This window comes from Bufo gargarizans, chromosome 8, assembly GCF_014858855.1.
Source record: "Bufo gargarizans isolate SCDJY-AF-19 chromosome 8, ASM1485885v1, whole genome shotgun sequence".
Classification (NCBI taxonomy): Eukaryota; Metazoa; Chordata; class Amphibia; order Anura; family Bufonidae; genus Bufo; species Bufo gargarizans.
In genome coordinates, this window is record NC_058087.1 from 110,384,446 (window position 1) to 110,405,251 (window position 20,806).

Consider the following 20,806-nt stretch of genomic DNA (forward strand, 5'->3'; position numbering starts at 1 on the left):
CTATCACTGAGCCAGTTACTTACCCACATACAGACATTTTCCCCTGAGTCCAAGCATTCTCATTTTATATACTAACCTTTTATGTGGCACAGTATCAAATGCTTTGGAGAAGTCCAGATATACGACATCCCTTGATTTCCCGTGGTCAAGTCTAGAACTTACCTCCTCATGAAGCCATTGTCACGGCTCAGGATGGGGAAAACCCTCAGCCGTGCGATGCAAGAAGATGGTAATCACGAATTAGGGAGCAGGTCACCTCCTAAAGCTTCCCTAATCTGACCCTAACTCCTAGCGGCATGAGCCGACCTTGAAGGTAGGAGGACTCATGCTCCGGAACCTCGGGTCCCTACTAACCCTCCGCAGGTCCCTAAGCTAGGAACTGGGTAGACTACCTGTTCCTCCTGGACGCGGAGAAACAGGAGTCTAAAGTGGCCAAGCTACAAAGAAAGGGGAACATGAACAGACATATGGCAATGACAGGTAAGTGAGACTAGTGCCACACTTACCTGCCACAGACACACACAACCTGGAACCCACATGCAAGTGCCACTGTCCACAACAAACACAAAGGACACAACACACAACAGACATCACACGGGAACCCAGGAAACCATATGCTGCAATAACAAGACCAAACAATCTTCAAGACACCATACAAGAACTTATGACCACAAGGGTGGCCCCCACTGGCAGATGGAATACACAGGAGGCTGCTCCAGCTAACCATGGCTGAAGTACCCCTCAGACAAGTGATATTCACTGAGGCTTTATAGGCCCAAGTAGCCACACCGAACAGACACACCCAGTGTTCACACACACAGAAGGGAATTAACCCTTCAAACACGAGGCAAGGGAAGACGGCCACTTAAAGGGGAATACATACATAAACAAACACACTTCACCTGTTGCGGCGGGCAACGGCATGCGTGGCAATCATGTCCTGGGGATCAGCCATAGGGCTGAGACACTGCCACCACATAAACACAACAACACACGTTGCCACAGGCAACCAAGTGAAGGAAAGTGTCACAAAACATACCACTGGCCGTGACAGCCATGCTGATATGGCGTTATTTGCTTATTTTCATTGAGGAAACATAGTACATAAGGCCTAAAAAAAGACATTTGTCAAGTTTGACCTGTCATCCTGCAAGTTGATCCAGAGGAAGGCAAAAAAAAAACTAAAACCCTGTGAGGTAGAAGCCAATTTTCCTCAATTCAGGGGAATAAAAAATTCCTTCCCGACTCCAATCAGGCAATCAAAATAACTCCCTGTATCAACGACCCCTCTCTAGTAGCTATAGCCTGTAATATTATTACACTCCAGAAATATATCCAGGCCCCTCTAGAATTCCTTTATTGTACTCATCATTACCACCTCCTATGAGGTACTCCAAGATAGCATCTCTTAGAAAACCTTAAAAACAGTTTACCCACGACAGATGTTAAACTTACAGGCCTAAAGTCTCTGGGCTCTGGTTTTTGGACCCTTTTTGAATATTGGCACCACATTTTCTATGCGCCAATCTTGTGAAACACTCGCTGTCAGTATCCTTAAAGATCAGAAATAAGGGACTGGCTATGACATTACTCAAATCTCTTAGGATTTGGCGGTGTATGCCATCTGGTCCCAGGGATTTGTCTATTTCAATCTTTTTAACCACCTCAGCCCCCCTAGCTTAAACACCCTTAATGACCAGACCAATTTTTACAATTCGCCACTACACTACTTTCACCGTGATAAATGAATTTTACCTTCTTTTCTTCTCACTAATAGAGCTTTCATTTGGTGGTATTTCATTTCTGCTGACATTTTTACTTTTTTTGTTATTAATCAAAATTTAACAAAATTTTTGCAAAAAAAAAGAAATGTTTCACTTTCAGTTGTAATTTTTTTTTTTAAAAGACATCCATATATAAATTTTTCGCTAAATTTATTATTCTACATGTTATAGCGTTTACAAACTATGGTAGAAAAATGTGAATTTCTGCTTTTTGAAGTAGCTCTGACTTTCTGAGCACATGTCATGTTTCCTGAGGTTCTACAATACCCAGACAGTAGAAAAACCCCACAAATGACCCCATTTCGGAAAGAAGACACCCTAAGGCAGTGATGGCGAACCTATGGCACGGGTGCCAGAGGCGGCACTCGGAGCCCTCTCTGTGGGCACCCGCGCCTTGAAAAAAGTCTATGGTGTACCAATATGCTTTAGACTTTTCCTGCCATTCATCAGCACAGGACACACTATGAAGAGCACAGGCAGCACACTGAATGTAGGCTATTAAGCTATTATAGCTAAATGATAAAGTACATGGATGATATACTATATTGGTATTCAGGTTAAATTGCCGTGTTGGCACTTTGCGATAAATAAGTGGATATTTGGTTGCAGTTTGGGCACTCAGTCTCTAAAAGGTTCACCATCACTGCCCTAAGGTATTCGCTGATGGGCATAGAACCTTTTTATTTTTTGTCACAAGTTAGCGGAAAAATTATGATTTTTTTTTTCTTCCTTACAAAGTCTCATATTCCACTAAATTGTGACAAAAAATAAAAACTTCCATGAACTCACTATGCCCATCATGAAATACCTTGGGGTGCTTTCTTTCCAAAATGGGGTCACTTGTGGGGTAGTTATACTGCCCTGGCATTTTAGGGGTCCAAATGCGTGCGAAGTAGTTTGAAATCAAAATCTGTAAAAAATGGCCTGTGAAATCCGAAAGGTGCTCTTTGGAATGTGGGCCCTTTTGCCCACCTAGGCTGCAAAAAAGTGTCACACATGTGGTATGGCCGTACTCAGGGGAAGTTGGGGAATGTGTTTTGGGGTGTCATTTTAAATATACGCATGCTGGGTGAGATAAATATCTCGGCAAAAGACAACTTTTCCCATTTTTTTTATACAAAGTTGGCATTTGATCAAGATGTTTATCTCACCCAGCATGGGTATATGGTAAAATGACACCCCAAAACACATTCCCCAACTTCTCCTGAGTACGGCCATACCACATGTGTGACACTTTTTTGCATCCTAGATGCGTAAAGGTGCCCAAATTCCTTTTAGGAGGGCAATTGTAGACATTTGGATCCCAGACTTCTTCTCACGCTTTAGGGCCCCTAAGATGCCAGGGCAGTATAAATACGCCACGTGTGACCCCATTTTGGAAAGAAGACACCCCAAGGTATTCAATGAGGGGCATGCCGAGTTCATAGAAAAAAAATATTTTGGGCACAAGTTAGCGGAAATAAATTATTATTATTTTTTTTTCACAAAGTCTCCCTTTCCACTAACTTGAGACAAAAATTTCAATCTTTCATGGACTCAATATGCCCCTCAGCGAATACCTTGGGGTGTCTTCTTTCCAAAGTGGTGTCATTTGTGGGGTGTTTGTACTGCCCTGGCATTTGAGGGTCTCCGCAATCATTACATATATGGCCAGCATTAGGAGTTTCTGCTATTCTGCTTATATTGAGCATACGGGAAATGAGATTTTTTTTCCGTTCAGCCTCCGGGAACGGAACGGCACAGATTTCTTCATTCGCATCGATCAATGTGGATGAAAAAATCTCTGACAAAAAAAGAAAGGAGGGGAAAGGCGTCTGCCAGGACATAGGCGCTCCGCCCAACATCCATACCCACTTAGCTCGTATGCCCTGGCAAACCCGATTTCTGCATTCACATCAATGGATGTGGATGAATAAATCATTGCCGGGAATATTTTATATATATATATATATATATATATATACAAAATGTTTGCCAAAGCATATGAACACCGCCGCCTCCTCAGCTCATATGCCTCGGCAAACGTATCTTTTACTGCAGAGGAGAAATCTCGTCTTGCAGCGCCGCATACACTGACTTTTGTGTAATCTGACAGAAGCGCAATGCTTCTGTCAGAATGCACATCAGTGCTGCCGCTAGTCGATCGGTTGGTCCACCTGGAAGGTAAAAAAAACTAAACAAAAAAGAAAAAACCAGGCCGCAACGCAATAAATTTTATTAACTTTATAATAACTTTTGAACAGAACATATAAACTTTAACTTTTTGGCAGGGCAGTCAGGACAGAAATAGCGGGTGTCACGCCTTATTTCACTCCTGCTACAGACACGACATCTTTTTCGGGGTGACGGTTGAGTTGAGGTACCAGCAACGACACTGGGGAAATGTCGCTCGTGTAGACGACTCACTACACTGGTACATGGGGGCCACGGAACCTCCTGTATACAGGAGGTTCTCGATGATCTCTTCCTGAAATTTGAGGAAGGATCCTGTTCTCCCAACCTTACTGTAGAGAACAAAACTATTATATGCAGCCAATTGAATTACATATACAGACAACTTCTTATACCAGCGTCTGGTGTGTCGGGAAACTAAATACGGAGCCAACATCTGGTCACTGAAGTCCACCCCTCCCATGAGCAAATTATAGTCGTGGACACAGGGGCTTTTCAATGACACTGGCTGCTCGTTCAATTTGGATTGTCGTGTCTGCGTGAATGGAGGAGAGCATGTAAACGTCACGCTTGTCTCTCCATTTCACCGCTAGCAGTTCTTCATTACACAAGGCAGCCCTCTCCCCCCTTGCAAGACGGGTGGTAACGAGCCGTTGAGGGAAGCCCGCGCGACTAGTTCGCGCGGTGCCACAGCAGCCAATCTGTTCTAGGAACAAATGCCTGAAGAGGGGCACACTTGTGTAGAAATTGTCCACATAAAGATGGTACCCCTTGCCAAATAAGGGTGACACCAAGTCCCAGACTGTCTTCCCACTGCTCCCCAGGTAGTCAGGGCAACCGACCGGCTCCACGGTCTGATCTTTACCCTCATAGATCCGAAATTTGTGGGTATAGCCTGTGGCCCTTTCACAGAGCTTATACAATTTGACCCCATACCGGGCGCGCTTGCTTGGGATGTATTGTTTGAAACCAAGGCGCCCGGTAAAATGTATAAGGGACTCGTCTACGCAGATGTTTTGCTCAGGGGTATACATATCTGCAAATTTCTTGTTGAAGTGGTCTATGAGGGGCCGAATTTTGTGGAGTTGGTCAAAAGCTGGGTGGCCTCTGGGACGAGAGGTGCTATTGTCACTAAAGTGCAGGAAACGCAGGATGGCCTCAAATCGTGCCCTGGACATGGAAGCAGAGAACATGGGCATGTGATGAATTGGGTTCGTGGATCAATATGACCACAATTCATGCTTTTTGGTTAGACCCATGTTGAGGAGAAGGCCCAGAAAAATGTTTAATTCGGAAACTTGGACTGGTTTCCACCGGAAAGGCTGGGCATAAAAGCTTCCCGGGTTGGCGGATATAAATTGAGTGGCATACCGGTTTGTTTCTGCCACGACTATGTCGAAGAGCTCCGCAGTCAAGAACAGCTCAAAAAATCCAGGGCCGAACCGATCTGAGCTGTCTCAACCCGAACTCCAGACTGGGCGGTGAAAGGGTGAACTAATGGTGCGGCTGAAGTTAGGAACTGCCAATCAGGGTTTGCCAGCACCTCAGGGACTCTAGGGGGTCTACGGGCCTGTCTGTGCGGTGGTTGCGACGGGGTAACTATTGCACGTGCCACCATACCAGCTTCAACTGCCCTCCTGGTGCTCGCCGCTTCACCATGTTGTACGGCAGTGCTGGTACTAGGTCCAGGGAGGGCTGCGCTGCTGGTGTATGCCTCACCACGTAATCTGACAGCGCCAGCCACACTCTGCTGCCCTTGAAATGGATACTGCGCAACCTGTGGTCTAGCAACATGGGGCCGGGTACGCCTGGTGGTATCAGGGACCTCAACCTCCTTGTCCGAACTGTGGGTCAGACTGCCACTGCTTTCTACAGGTTCATATTCCGAACCGCTAGATTCGTCAGATGAGGGTTCCCATTCCTCATCCGACTGGGTCAGAATCCTGTAGGTCTCTTCAGAAGAATACCCCTTGTTTGACATTTGAACTACTAAATTTAGGGGGTATTCCCTGAGACTACCCAAGAAAAAAAGCAAGCCTGTCTAACAAATGGGAGGCTAGCGAAGTACCGGAGGCCACTGCGATTGATAAAAAATATCAAAACAGATTTTTTTTATCGCCGCAGTGCTTGGAAAGTGATTGTGCAGTGATCAAAAAATAAATAAAAATTTGGTCACTGCGGCGGGTGTGGGTGAACGCACGTGTGGGCGACCAATCAGGCCTGATCAGGCAAACACTGCGTTTTGGGAGGAGGGCGAGCTAAGGTGACACTAATACTATTATAGATCTGACTGTGATCAGTTTTGATCACTTTCAGATACTATAAAAGTACAAATGCTGATTAGCGATACGCTAATCAGTGAATCAGTGACTGCGGTGCAGTGGGCTGGGCGCTAACTGATTTCTAACTACCTAACCAAGGGGCCTAAACTATCCTATCAGTCAATACCAGTGAAAAAAAAAATTACAGTTTACACTGATCACTTTTTTCCTTTCACTAGGTGATTGACAGGGGTGATCAAGGGGTTAATTGGGGTGATGGGGGGTGATCTGGGGCTAAGTGTGCTGTTGGTGGCTACTCACTGTGAACTCTGCTCCTCTGCCTGGACCAACCTACGAAAAGGACCAGCAGAGGAACACAGCAGCCATTTAACACATTATATTTATAAATATAATGTGTTAACTGGCTTCTGATTCGTTTTTTGGTGGTTGGCTCCTGCTGCATGGAGAGGACGTTGTCAATCTGTGGCAGCTATGCGCTCAAATGAAACGCCTTCATCGGGTGCACACAGGCAAAAGGACATTCTGTGTCATTTTGTAGGCCCGAATACTGTACTACTAATGGGGAGGCCAGAACAGGTAGAGGCGGCATTTGATTGGAGGGCTAACAGTTCCATCACATTGTCTCCCACCCAGTCTCCTGCTGAATGCACAGAGTTTGCACCGGCAGCCAACTGGCATCTGTCTTCCACCTCAACCCCTTACACATCAGCCAAGCATTCTGAGCCCCAAGTCATGCAGCACTCACTTAAGCTTTTTGATTACTCTGCTGGTGGGGTGTCATGGTGGGGAGTGGGGGAAACTCCCCACTGAACACTGTGGAGAAAAAGGGGTTGACAACTAGCCCTAGACATCGAGGACAGGGAGCAGGTTACCTCATAATGCAACCCTAATCCTCGCCCTGACTCCTAGCCGTATGAGCAGATCCAGATGGTAGGAGGGCTCATACACAGGAACCAAGGCTCTACTAACCCTAACGATCCATGGAATAGAGACAGGGCTGAGACGACCTGTTCTTCCAAGACACGGATGAACAGGAGTCTCCACCAGCCTAGATGCGAGGAAAGGGAAAGACAGAGAACAGCCATTGGTTTGGCAGGTAAGAGCCCAGAACAACAAGCACTTACCTGCCGCAGCAACAATGACTAGAACCCATGCATCTGTACTGGAACCCAAACACCAATCAGGACGCAGCACAGAACAACAAACAAGGAATCCAGAAAACCAGTAACTGCCTAGACCCCCATGTGGATAGGGTGAATGGCGGTCCCCGGCAAACTGCTCACTGACTTGTTGTTCCCCCTCTGGGGAACCTTGGTGCCCTCTCACCGAAGGCACAGCCAAACAGGGGGATGTCTAGCATCCATGGAGGACAACACACACCATAGACAGACCAGACATGGAACACCAACTAGACATACTACACAAACCCAAACATACCACACCAAACATAGATAAAGGATAGGTAGGGAAGGTGACATCGAGATGACATCGGGGAGACATCAATGTCAAACTAGGTGGCCCTCACACTGGACAGAAGGAATCTCCAGCACAGGCGCATAACTCTAGTACATACCAAAAGCTGGAGTACAACTAAACTCCTGCTACCAACCACAGGCAATATAAGCACCTAGTGACCACACCCAGCCAGGGACGAGAAACCAACCATAGAGGGGAAGAGTACAAACATTCCATGAGTAAGGATCGATACTATGTGATCCGAAACACATAGACATGGACTGTATGTCTGTTTTTACTGCACTTTTTTTAAAATAAAAGCCGTCACGTTTTTTGGAAACTGGACTTCGTTTTTACTTTTGATATTTACTTCCCGCCAGGTTCCCGGCGTTTTCCGTGCTTCCTATTTAATTACAGCCAGGTGAACACAGCTACTCCTATTTTTTTAAACCACTTCTATGCTTCAGAAGATGATGGATAAGGATGTGGCACAGGAGGAAGAGGAACAGGGATTATTCCCATGGTTATCAGGCCAGTTGTCCACAGGTGGTTTGGAGGGTGGGTTCCTACACCAATACAGGGAGTGCAGAATTATTAGGCAAATTAGTATTTTGACCACATCACCCTCTTTATGCATGTTGTCTTACTCCAAGCTGTATAGGCTCGAAAGCCTACTACCAATTAAGCATATTAGGTGATGTGCATCTCTGTAATGAGAAGGGGTGTGGTCTAATGACATCAACACCCTATATCAGGTGTGCATAATTATTAGGCAACTTCCTTTCCTTTGGCAAAATGGGTCAAAAGAAGGACTTGACAGGCTCAGAAAAGTCAAAAATAGTGAGATATCTTGCAGAGGGATGCAGCACTCTTAAAATTGCAAAGCTTCTGAAGCGTGATCATCGAACAATCAAGCGTTTCATTCAAAATAGTCAACAGGGTCGCAAGAAGCGTGTGGAAAAACCAAGGCGCAAAATAACTGCCCATGAACTGAGAAAAGTCAAGCGTGCAGCTGCCAAGATGCCACTTGCCACCAGTTTGGCCATATTTCAGAGCTGCAACATCACTGGAGTGCCCAAAAGCACAAGGTGTGCAATACTCAGAGACATGGCCAAGGTAAGAAAGGCTGAAAGACGACCACCACTGAACAAGACACACAAGCTGAAACGTCAAGACTTGGCCAATAAATATCTCAAGACTGATTTTTCTAAGGTTTTATGGACTGATGAAAAGAGAGTGAGTCTTGATGGGCCAGATGGATGGGCCCGTGGCTGGATTGGTAAAGGGCACAGAGCTCCAGTCCGACTCAGACGCCAGCGAGGTGGAGTACTGGTTTGGGCTGGTATCATCAAAGATGAGCTTGTGGGGCCTTTTTGGGTTGAGGATGGAGTCAAGCTCAACTCCCAGTCCTACTGCCAGTTTCTGGAAGACACCTTCTTCAAGCAGTGGTACAGGAAGAAGTCTGCAAGGTAAGAAAAACATGATTTTCATGCAGGACAATGCTCCATCACACGCGTCCAAGTACTCCACAACGTGGCTGGCAAGAAAGGGTATAAAAGAAGAAAATCTAATGACATGGCCTCCTTGTTCACCTGATCTGAACCCCATTGAGAACCTGTGGTCCATCATCAAATGTGAGATTTACAAGGAGGGAAAACAGTACACCTCTCTGAACAGTGTCTGGGAGGCTGTGGTTGCTGCTGCACGCAATGTTGATGGTGAACAGATCAAAACACTGACAGAATCCATGGATGGCAGGCTTTTGAGTGTCCTTGCAAAGAAAGGTGGCTATATTGGTCACTGATTTGTTTTGTTTTTGAATGTCAGAAATGTATATTTGTGAATGTTGAGATGTTATATTGGTTTCACTGGTAAAAATAAATAATTGAAATGGGTATATATTTGTTTTTTGTTAAGTTGCCTAATAATTATGTACAGTAATAGTCACCTGCACACACAGATATCCCCCTAAAATAGCTAAAACTAAAAACTACTTCCAAAAATATTCAGCTTTGATATTAATGAGTTTTTTGGGTTCATTGAGAACATGGTTGTTGTTCAATAATAAAATTAATCCTCAAAAATACAACTTGCCTAATAATTCTGCACTCCCTGTATTTATCCACATTGGTTTCTTTATGTTCCTTAACCATTTATTCCCATACGGTATGTACCTCTCACAATGAGATTTTAGGATGCTTTTAAAGATATCCCATTTTGTGGCTGTATTTTTATTTATGAGGACTTTGTCCCAGTTAGTTAGGCCTATGGCATCTCTTAGTTGGCTAAATTTAGCTTTTTGAAGTTTGGTATTTTTGTTTCTCCCTGTAGAAATGCTCTTTTAAATGATAATTGGAAGGTTATTACTTTATGGTCACTATTTCCCAGGTGTCCCCCAACCTGCACGTCTGTTGTTCTGTCAGACCTATTGGTTAATACTAAGTCCAGTATGGCCGTCCCTCTAGTCGGGTCCTTAACCAGTTGGGAGAGGTAATTGTCTTTGGTTATTGCCAAGAACCTGTTTCCTTTATGAGATATACAAGTTTCAGTTTCCCAGTCTATATCTGGGTAGTTGAAGTCCCCCATAATAATCACCTCATTATGATTTGCCGCCTTGTCTATTTCGTTTAGTAGTAGATTTTCTGTGGACTCTGGTATATTAGGAGGTTTATAGTAAACTCCCATTAGTAATTTATTATTGTTTTTAGCTCCATGTATCTCTACCCGCAGTGACTCCACATGTTCATGTCCATCACTTATATATTCCCGGAGTGTGGGCTTTAGACAGGACTTTACATAAAGGTATACCCCCCCCCCCCCCCTCCGGTTTTGACAATCCTTTCTAAACAGACTGTAACCTTGTACATTAACTGCCCAGTCATAGCTATCACCCAGCCATGGTACAGGCAGTATTTTGGAAAATACTACGTTTGAGGTCCTTGCCCTAAGCTTTCGAACAAAAACCCTGAAATCATTTTTAAGGACTCTCCACCTAACTCTAACTTTGTCATTGGTTCCGATATGGACCATGACCGCTGGATCTTCTCCAGCCCCTCCCAGTAATCAGTCAACCCGATCCGCGATGTGTCGAACTCTAGCGCCAGGAAGACAGCACACTGTTCGGCGATCATGGTCTTTGTGACAGATTGCCCTATCTGTTCCCCTAATAATAGAGTCTCCCACTACCAGCACCTGTCTGGCCTGCCCTGCTCTCCTGGTTCCCTGCTCACTGGAGCTGACATTCCCCTGACTGGCAGAGGAAGTGTCTGGCTGCAGCAGTGCCGTCCCTGGACTGAAATCCCCCTCATCTGCCAAACGTGCAAACTTGTTGGGGTGTGTCAGATCAGGGCTAGCCTCCCTGGCACTCTTCCCTCTACTCCGCTTTCTAATTGTTACCCAGCTAGCTACCTCACTTTCCTCAGCCTTCTCTCAGTCACCCTCCCCCTCATCTACCCCAAAGAGTGCTTGCTTGGTGAGAAGCAAACTTTTTTGCGAATTGTCAATGCCTCCCAGTGTTGCAACTTGTCCGTTTAGACAATGAATGGCTCCCCAAATCACTGCCTGAGAGAACCGTTCCAAACCTGTAAGAGCAGCACTTCTGGGTTTTGTGCTCTCAGATCTGAAAGGTTAAATGTTTGCTACTGACATTTTTGCCGGTTGAAGACATTAGCCCTAGGTGTCTGCTGTGTGAAACAGTAGACACCCGTCAGTTATGGCGTCCACTCCACTCAGGAGCGGACGCCATATTTAAAGACCTGACATGTTATGTACTATTATGTCACATGTCGGTTAGGCACTAATGTATATTGGAAGTATGTTTATAATTTACAAAAATAATGTTCCAAAATACCTCACTTATTTCTATATTTTACCTTGCAGAATCTAGTCCAGGGAATAAATTCATCTGTACTGTTCATGTTAGTAGCTGCAGAATAAAGAACATGAAAATTAATGATGTAATTAATTTATAGCAATTTGCATAGAATCCAGTCATAAGCCTGCTTATACCGTACATATTAACATGGTAACATAGAATGAAAAAAAGACATTCATCCATCCAGTTCAGCCTGTTATCCTGCAAGTTGATCCAGAGGAAGGCATAAAAATACAACCGTCGTGAACACCATTGTCAGTCAATGGGTAATGGATCCGTTTTCTATGGTGTCCGATAAAACGGATCTGTCCCCATTGACTTACATTGTGAGTCATGATGGATCCGTCTTGCTCCACACCACATCTCAGACATAAAAATGCTGCTTGCAGCGTTATTCTGTCCGCAATGGGGACGCAACCAAACAGAACGGAATGCATTTTGGTGCATTACGTTTCATTCAGTTCAGTTTAGTCCCCATTGACAATGAATGGGGACAGAACGGAAGCATTTTTCTCCGGTATTGAGATCCTATGACGGATCTCAATAGTGGGACGGATCTCAATAGTGGACAGGTAAAACGCAGATGTGAAAGAAGCCTAAGTTTGCGTTCAACTAAAATTCTTAAGTTCTTTTCCATGTCAGTGTTACCAAGTGTTTTACCATTTAGAATGTACAGGTGCATTATTTCTTCCCATGTGCATAACCTTACATTTGTCAGTGTTAAACCTCATCTGCCAAGTCCTTGCCCAAGCCTCCAATCTATCCAGATACATCTGTAGCAGTACACTGTTCTCTTCTGTGTTAATTTTTTTACACAGTTTATGGTCATCTGCAAAAATTGATATTTGACTGCGCAAGACTTTAACAAGATAATTAATAAAATAGTGAAAAGAAAAGGGCCCCAATACTAGTTTGTGGAGCAGCACAAAAATAAGCGCAAGGGGTTAACTACAGTTTGCCAGACAGGGATGAGACAAGGCATTTTAGTACCCTAGGCAGATAAGAATAGTTGGTCAATCTGCCTCCTTCAAAGTGATAAAATCAATTTACAATGATCAGTGAGTGGGTCATTTGTAGAGTAGAAGCTAACTGAAACACTGGTGATCTATAGAAGTGAATGAGTGAAGTAGCTGGATTCCAGTGATTACTCACTTTTAAAGACTCCATAGTTGTCTGGTCATGACTGGTCCACAATTAGGTCATCAGAATGTGAGAGAGCAGGGATCCTACCGATCAGGCAGTCTGTTTTGAGTGGCAACACCAGATTCAGAGATGCCAGAAAAAGGTATGATAATCACCACCCAACATTTCTCGAATTCGGGTTCAGTTCCAAGGTAACACTTGAACTGAACCCAAGTTCGGGAAATGTTTTTTACAGTACAAGTACAGGTACTCCCAAATGTCCTGGTACTTAAGGACACAGGGCGTACCTGTACGCCCTGTGTATTTCTGATCACCGCCGCGCAGGGCTGAATTGACCTGCGGAAGCCGATGCCTGCTCAAATCATTGAGCAGGCACCTTGGCTAAATGCCCGGGGGGGGGGGGGGGGGGGGGGGGAGTCCCGTGCCACCCCCATGATGGCGATCACCGCAAACCGCAGGTCTTACGTCTTTTACCTATTGCGGCGGGCGGTGCCATCGGGTCCCCATGCGGCTGGGGACCCCGATGGCACCAATACCATCGGGTCCCCAGGCATCGGCTTCTACAGGTCAATGCATTCCAATACCAGAAGTATTGGAATGCATTGTAAAGGATTAGACCCCTAAAAGTTCAAGTCCCAAAGTGGTACAAAAAAATTAAGTGAAAAAAAGTTGAAAAAATAAAGCTTTCCCCCCCAAAAAATAAAGTTTCAAGTAAAAATAAACAATTTTCCCCAAATAAAGTAAAAAAAAATTGGTAAAAAATAGGGAAAGAAAAAAAGTATACATATTAGGTATCACCGCGTCCGTATCGACCGGCTCTATAAACATTTCACATGACCTAACCCCTCAGATGAACACCGTAAAAATAAAAAAAATAAAAACTGTGCTAAATAAACCATTTTTGTCACCTTACATCACAAAAAGTGTAATAGCAAGCGATCAAAAAGTCATATGCACCCCAAATTAGTGCCAATCAAACCGTCATTTCATCCTGCAAAAAATGAGACCCTACCTCATGATCTAACCTGTCAGATGAATGTTGTACATAACAAAAAATAAAAACAGTGCCAAAACAGCTATTTCTTGTTATCTTGCCTCACAAAAAGAGTAATTTAGAGCAACCAAAAATCATATGTACCCTAAACAAGTACCAACAAAACTTCCATCCTATCCTGTAGTTTCTAAAATGGGGTCACTTTTTTGGAGTTTTTACTCTAGGGGTGCATCAGTGGGGCTTCAAATGGGACAGTCTAGCAAAATCTGCCTTCCAAAAACCATATGGCATTCCTTTCCTTCTGCGCCGTACCGTGTGCCCGTAAAGTAGTTTACGACCACAAATGAGGTGTTTCTGTAAACTACAGAATCCGGGCAATAAATATTAAGTTTTGTTTGGCTGTTAACACTTGCTTTGTTACTGGAAACAATGGATTAAAATGGAAAATTTGCAGCGGCTACCTGCAAGTGATTTGCATATTTCAAAAGATTGATTTTTATGGAAACAAAGCCACAGACAAAGTTAAGAGCCCTATATAGGGGATTAATCGTTAAATAAAGATTTTAACAAGCCCCCCAAAAATTTGTGTTTTGGGGATGACAGAAGCCCTTTTACTTTTTAGGTGTTCCACAAAAATTAATGAAAAATAGAGATACAATTTCAAAATTTCACTTTTTTGGCAGATTTTCCATTTTAATAATTTTTTTCCAGTTACAAAGCAAGGGTTACCAGCCAAACAAAACTTAATATTTATGGCTCTGATTCTGTAGTTTACGGAAACACCCCATATGTGGTCGTAAACTGCTGTACAGGCACACGGCAGGGCGCAGAAGGAAAGGAATGCTATACGTTTTTTGGAAGGCAGATTTTGCTCGATTGTTTTTTTGACACCATGTCCCATTGGAAGCCCTCCTGATGCACCCCTCAAGTAGAAACTCCAAAAAAGTGACCCATTTTGGAGACTATGGGATAAGGTGGCAGTTTTGTTTGCACTATATTAGGGTACATTTGATTTTTGGTTGCTCTATGTTACACTTTTTGTGAGGCAAGGGAACAAGAAATAGCCGTTTTGGCAGAGTTTTAACTTTTTGTTATTTACAACATTCATCTGACAGGTTCAATCATGTGGTATTTATATAGAGCAGGTTGTCACGGACGCGACAATACCAAATATTACTTTTTTTGGTTGTTTGTTTCAGTTTTACATAACAAAGCATTAAAAAAAAAAATATTCTTTAGTGTCTCCACAAATCATTGTGCAAAACTTACATAAATAAAAAACCATCATCTCATCGCGAAAAAAAATGAGCCCCTACACAAGACGCCCTCTTACTGAAACCCCCCTGAGGAATTCAATTCCTCTCCATATGGGGGTTGGCGGCTGGCAATTCTAAGGTTGCACCCATTCTAAGTCCTTATTCAGATACGAGTAAAAGTTTGAGGAATATTTAGGACGGTTGAGCGTCCTGTGATGGATTGCTTTACTTCCCCTGCCTGAACATTCCTGAGATAAGAGACGCAAGGCAAGGGAATCATGGGGGCAGGGAATCATGCAGAGTAAGTGATGTTATATGTGTAATATTATTATAGAAGTAAAATAAAAATTGTTCAATAATCTTCTTTCTTCTTTCCCAAGCAGGGTACTGTGGGAATCCAGCTTTTAACAAAATGACTGTATGATTATAACATGTATATTGTCCTACAGCGACAGACCATCAGCAATTCTGGGTGTGGTGTGGCTATCTGTTTCCAGGAAAGCTGTGTTTGTCCGTGCTGCAAGTTTTGGGATGAAAACAGTGTGGCTGGGTGTGGCTTTGAGTTGTAGTTGAGGCGAATATGTGTGAAGACTGATTATGAGCTGTTTGTGAAAATGAGTACATGAAAACATGAAAGTGGAGTACAGTACAGGGAGTGCAGAATTATTAGGCAAATGAGTATTTTGACCACATCATCCTCTTTATGCATGTTGTCTTACTCCAAGCTGTATAGGCTAGAAAGCCTACTACCAATTAAGCATATTAGGTGATGTGCATCTCTGTAATGAGAAGGGGTGTGGTCTAATGACATCAACACCCTATATCAGGTGTGCATAATTATTAGGCAACTTCCTTTCCTTTGGCAAAATGGGTCAAAAGAAGGACTTGACAGGCTCAGGAAAGTCAAAAATAGTGAGATATCTTGCAGAGGGATGCAGCACTCTTAAAATTGCAAAGCTTTTGAAGCGTGATCATCGAACAATCAAGCGTTTCATTCAAAATAGTCAACAGGGTCGCAAGAAGCGTGTGGAAAAACCAAGGCGCAAAATAACTGCCCATGAACTGAGAAAAGTCAAGCGTGCAGCTGCCAAGATGCCACTTGCCACCAGTTTGGCCATATTTCAGAGCTGCAACATCACTGGAGTGCCCAAAAGCACAAGGTGTGCAATACTCAGAGACATGGCCAAGGTAAGAAAGGCTGAAAGACGACCACCACTGAACAAGACACACAAGCTGAAACGTCAAGACTGGGCCAATAAATATCTCAAGACTGATTTTTCTAAGGTTTGATGGACTGATGAAATGAGAGTGAGTCTTGATGGGCCAGATGGATGGGCCCGTGTCTCCAGTCCGACTCAGATGCCAGCAAGGTGAAGGTGGAGTACTGGTTTGGGCTGGTATCATCAAAGATGAGCTTGTGGGGCCTTTTCGGGTTGAGGATGGAGTCAAGCTCAACTCCCAGTCCTACTGCCAGTTTCTGGAAGACACCTTCTTCAAGCAGTGGTACGGGAAGAAGTCTGCATCCTTCAAGAAAAACATGATTTTCATGCAGGACAATGCTCCATCACACGCGTCCAAGTACTCCACAGCGTGGCTGGCAAGAAAGGGTATAAAAGAAGAAAATCTAATGACATGGCCTCCTTGTTCACCTGATCTGAACCCCATTGAGAACCTGTGGTCCATCATCAAATGTGAGATTTACAAGGAGGGAAAATAGTACACCTCTCTGAACAGTGTCTGGGAGGCTGTGGTTGCTGCTGCACACAATGTTGATGGTGAACAGATCAAAACACTGACAGAATCCATGGATGGCAGGCTTTTGAGTGTCCTTGCAAAGAAAGGTGGCTATATTGGTCACTGATTTGTTTTTGTTTTTGAATGTCAGAAATGTATATTTGTGAATGTTGAGATGTTATATTGGTTTCACTGGTAAAAATAAATAATTGAAATGGGTATATATTTGTTTTTTGTTAAGTTGCCTAATAATTATGCACAGTAATAGTCACCTGCACACACAGATATCCCCCTAAAATAACTAAAACTAAAAACAAACTAAAAACTACTTCCAAAAATATTCAGCTTTGATATTAATGAGTTTTTTGGGTTCATTGAGAACATGGTTGTTGTTCAATAATAAAATTAATCCTCAAAAATACAACTTGCCTAATAATTCTGCACTCCCTGTATACCTGCTTCCACAAAATACTGATTAAGGGGTTTGATATTCCTGCTTCTACAAAATACAGATTGAGGGCTGCGATACACCTGCTTCCAACAAATATTAATTAAGGGGTTCTATATATCTGCTTCCACAAATTACTGATTGAGGGGTGCGATATACCTGCTTCCACCAAATATTGATTAAGGGTTCTATATACCTGCTTCCACAAAATACTAATTAAGGAGACTGATATACCTGCTTCCACCATATATTGATTGAGGCCTACAGTACACCTGCTTCCACAAAATACTGATTATGGGGTTTAATATACCTGCTTCCACAAAATACTGATTGAGAAGTGTGATATACCTGCTTCCACCAAATATTGATTGAGGCCTGGGATATACCTGCTTCCACAAATATTAGTCTTCTCTAGGGACTTTGGCAGAAGGTAATTTTAAAAATGACAGGCAGAGAAAAAGGCAGGCAGTTCCGCAGGGGTGGTAGGGGTCGGGCAGGTATACCAGGCCGGAGCCTAAGTGGGAAGGTGGAGAAGGTGTGTGCGATTACGTCAAAGGACGCACCAGAGTTGGATGGGTGGCTAACTAAGCCTTCCAGTTCTGCACCCTCCTCATCCTCAATATCTGGACCCTCATCACTCTCTGCTGTGTGCACCCCCAAAGCTATCCACCATGCACGGTCACATCTTGCACTTTCAGGAAGCCGGCACATGGAGTGGGCTTTTTTTTATGTGTCAGCTGCTGACAATAGTGTTGCCATCTGCATCTTGTGTTGTCAATGCATAAGTCGCGGGAAGCCCAACACTTACCTAGGGACGACCACCTTAAGAAGGCCTCCCATCACCGAGCCCAGTGGGAGCAACACCGTCAGAACCTACAAAGCCACACTCTCGGTGCTCCACATCCTGCCTCTTCTCCTTTTCCTTCTCCTCCCATTTGTCCTCTACTCCTTTTTCCACAGAGCCGTCATTGCGTTCATTTGGCAGAAAGCAGGCTTCCGTGGCCCAAATGTTCGAGCGTAAAAAGATGACGACGCCCCGATAACCCTCTTGCCCAACGGCTGACCGCTGGCTTGTCGGAACTGCTAGCCCGCCAACTACTGCCATATAAACTGGTGGACTCAAAGGCATGTAGAAAATTTGTGGCCATTGGCACACCGCAATGGAAAGTCCACAGAAGGAAATATTTCTCCCAGAAGGGCATCCCAGAGCTATATGGCCACGTTCAGTGGCAAGCGAATATATCTCTGGCACACAGTGTCGGTGCCAAGATACATCTGACCACAGACACGTGGTCTAGCAAACACAGGCAGGGCAGGTACATTACTTTTACTGCCCACTAAGTGAACCTTCTGACGGTCATCAAGCTTGTCGTCACGGGGAGCCAAAGGCGCACTCGGTCTCCCATCAGCCGCAGACCTGCTGCTTAGCTTCGGGAGCGAGGATCTGTCTTTGGCCTCGTTCCCAGGGTGGCTTTGCTAGCTGGGAGGCTCCCTGCTCCTAGGTCTGCCTTGAGCGTCGAGCTGATCACTCGGTGCTCGATTTGTCTGTCTGTCGGTTATATGACGCTGGCCACGTCACATGACCCTCATTCCCCACTATAAATACAGGCAGCCTGCTGGCCACAGGTTGCCTGTTAATTTTAGGTGTCTGGTGATTGTTTTGTTCCTGCATACTTACCTGATCCTGTGTTCCCTGACTATTCTCTGCCTGCTCCTCCTGTACTACGCATCACTCCTGGTATCCTGACCCCGGCTTCCACCTGACAATTCTTTGCCGACTCCTGTTGTACTTCGTTTATCTCCTGGTATTTGACCTCGGCTTTTCCTAAATATTCTCTGCTCCTTCCTTAGTACTACGTAGCTCTCTAGGTATTGACCCGGTCCGTTCACGTTCCGTTATTTGTCTTGTCTGTCTTCCCAGCACGTATCCTAAGTTAGGGACTGCCGTCTAGTTGTCCCCTGTCATTAGGACTTGCGAGGCAAGTATGCAGGGCCAGGGGTGAGGGTGGAGTGCAGTGGTCACTATCCTCCCCCCTGTGTGTAGGGTACTTTACCGTCACACATGTAACCCGTGGCACCCGCATGGATATGGTCTTACCGCCACGGATTGCATGCAGGCCTGCCTCTTCTTCTCCTCCTCCTACTCCATCCTCCGTCTCCTCTTCGGCTGACTCCACCTTTTCCACTGCTACCGCCTCTTCTGCTGAACCTATTCGGCGTGCCAGGTGAGACATTGCCATGCTGTGCTGCGGCTGTTGTGCCTGGAAGCCAAGAGCCACACCGGTACTGCAATGCTTTCAGCTCTGCGATCAGAGGCCGATCAGTGGCTAACCCCACTCAGTTTGACAGTTGGTAAAGTGTTGTGCGACAATGTTGCCAATCTGCTGAGTGCGCTGAAACAGGACACACGCGCCGTGCATGGCACACGTCCTGAATTTAGTCGTGCAGCGATTCATTGACAAATACCCCAGGGTCTAGGACGTCTTGCGGCAGGCCAGGAAAATCTCTGGCCATTTTAGAAGATCTTACATGGCCATGGCTCGCCATGCTGACATTCAGCGGCGACACCACCTGCCCGTCAGACGTCTGATTTGTGACAGCCCGACGCGCTGGAACTCCACCTTGTATATGGTACATAGGTAGCAATGTGCCGTTAACTACTACATGTACGAACTCTGCAGCCGGAGATCACCAAACCGATCAGTTGCAGCCAGGGCACCATCAGTGACATCGTACCTTACACCTTCTTTCTGGAGCGTGCATTGCGTTGTGTCATTGATCAAGCCGTCGAGGAGCAGGAGGTAGAAGATGAGGAAGTCGCAATGCTGAATAAATTGGGGCTACTCCATCTGAGACAAGTCAGCATGAGTCTGAAAAGGAGTCAGAGGAGGAGGAGCAAGAAGATCCCTGGTGTTGTCCGTGGCTGGGGGGAGGAGACAGAGGATGACATTCTCCTGGGCAATGAGCAGGAGCAAGTGCATTCCACCGCTTCCAATTTAGTGCAAATGGGGGCCTTACTGCTCCATTGTTTGAAGAGTGAGCCCCGTATAAAAAGCATAAAGGGCAAGGACCAGTACTGGATGGCAACGTACTTAGACCCCCGGTACAAACACATAATGGCGAACATACCCGCATCACAGAGGACTGTCAGAATGCAGCATTTCCAGGCCTTGCTGCGAGAGATGCGACCGCCTAATGTACCTCAAGTGACATAATAACTTGTTTTTTTCTGTCAGGTGGATGCTTAATCTTTGGTGACTGTACTGGCCTACAGTAAAATTGTTATCCAGGGACCGTCTAATATACCTACAGCCACATAATCACTTGTTCTTTTCTGTCAGGTGAATGCCTAATTTTTGGGGCCTGTACTCCACTGGCCTACAGTAAAATTGTTATCCAGTGACCTCCTAATGTACCTCCAGCAACATAATCACTTTTATTTCAGGTGAATGCATAATTTTGAGGGCCTGTACTCCCGTGTCGTAAAATACAAATTTTCTAGGTTCCAGCAGGGTTTCCCTTTAAGACGCATAAAAATGGCCCCTAATTAAAATACATATTTTTTGTGGGATTTTTTTTGCCATTGATCCCCCTCTGGTATGTCACTGCCCATGTTGTGGGACTATTTGTGCACTTCTAGTAAGTATTTGGTGGCTGCAAATAT

At 44.7% G+C, this 20,806-nt stretch overlaps 1 protein-coding gene across 2 annotated transcripts in view; it reads right to left on the reverse strand.

The window, feature by feature from the left end:
• The window catches only part of STAT1 (signal transducer and activator of transcription 1), a 1,065,817-nt gene that overhangs the window by 195,691 nt on the left and 849,320 nt on the right, over nt 1–20,806 (reverse strand). For both annotated transcript variants that reach the window (XM_044304320.1, XM_044304319.1), the window contains one exon: nt 11,566–11,618. In XM_044304320.1, the coding sequence (XP_044160255.1) occupies nt 11,566–11,618 (53 nt within the window). The remainder of the gene's footprint in view (nt 1–11,565; nt 11,619–20,806) is intronic.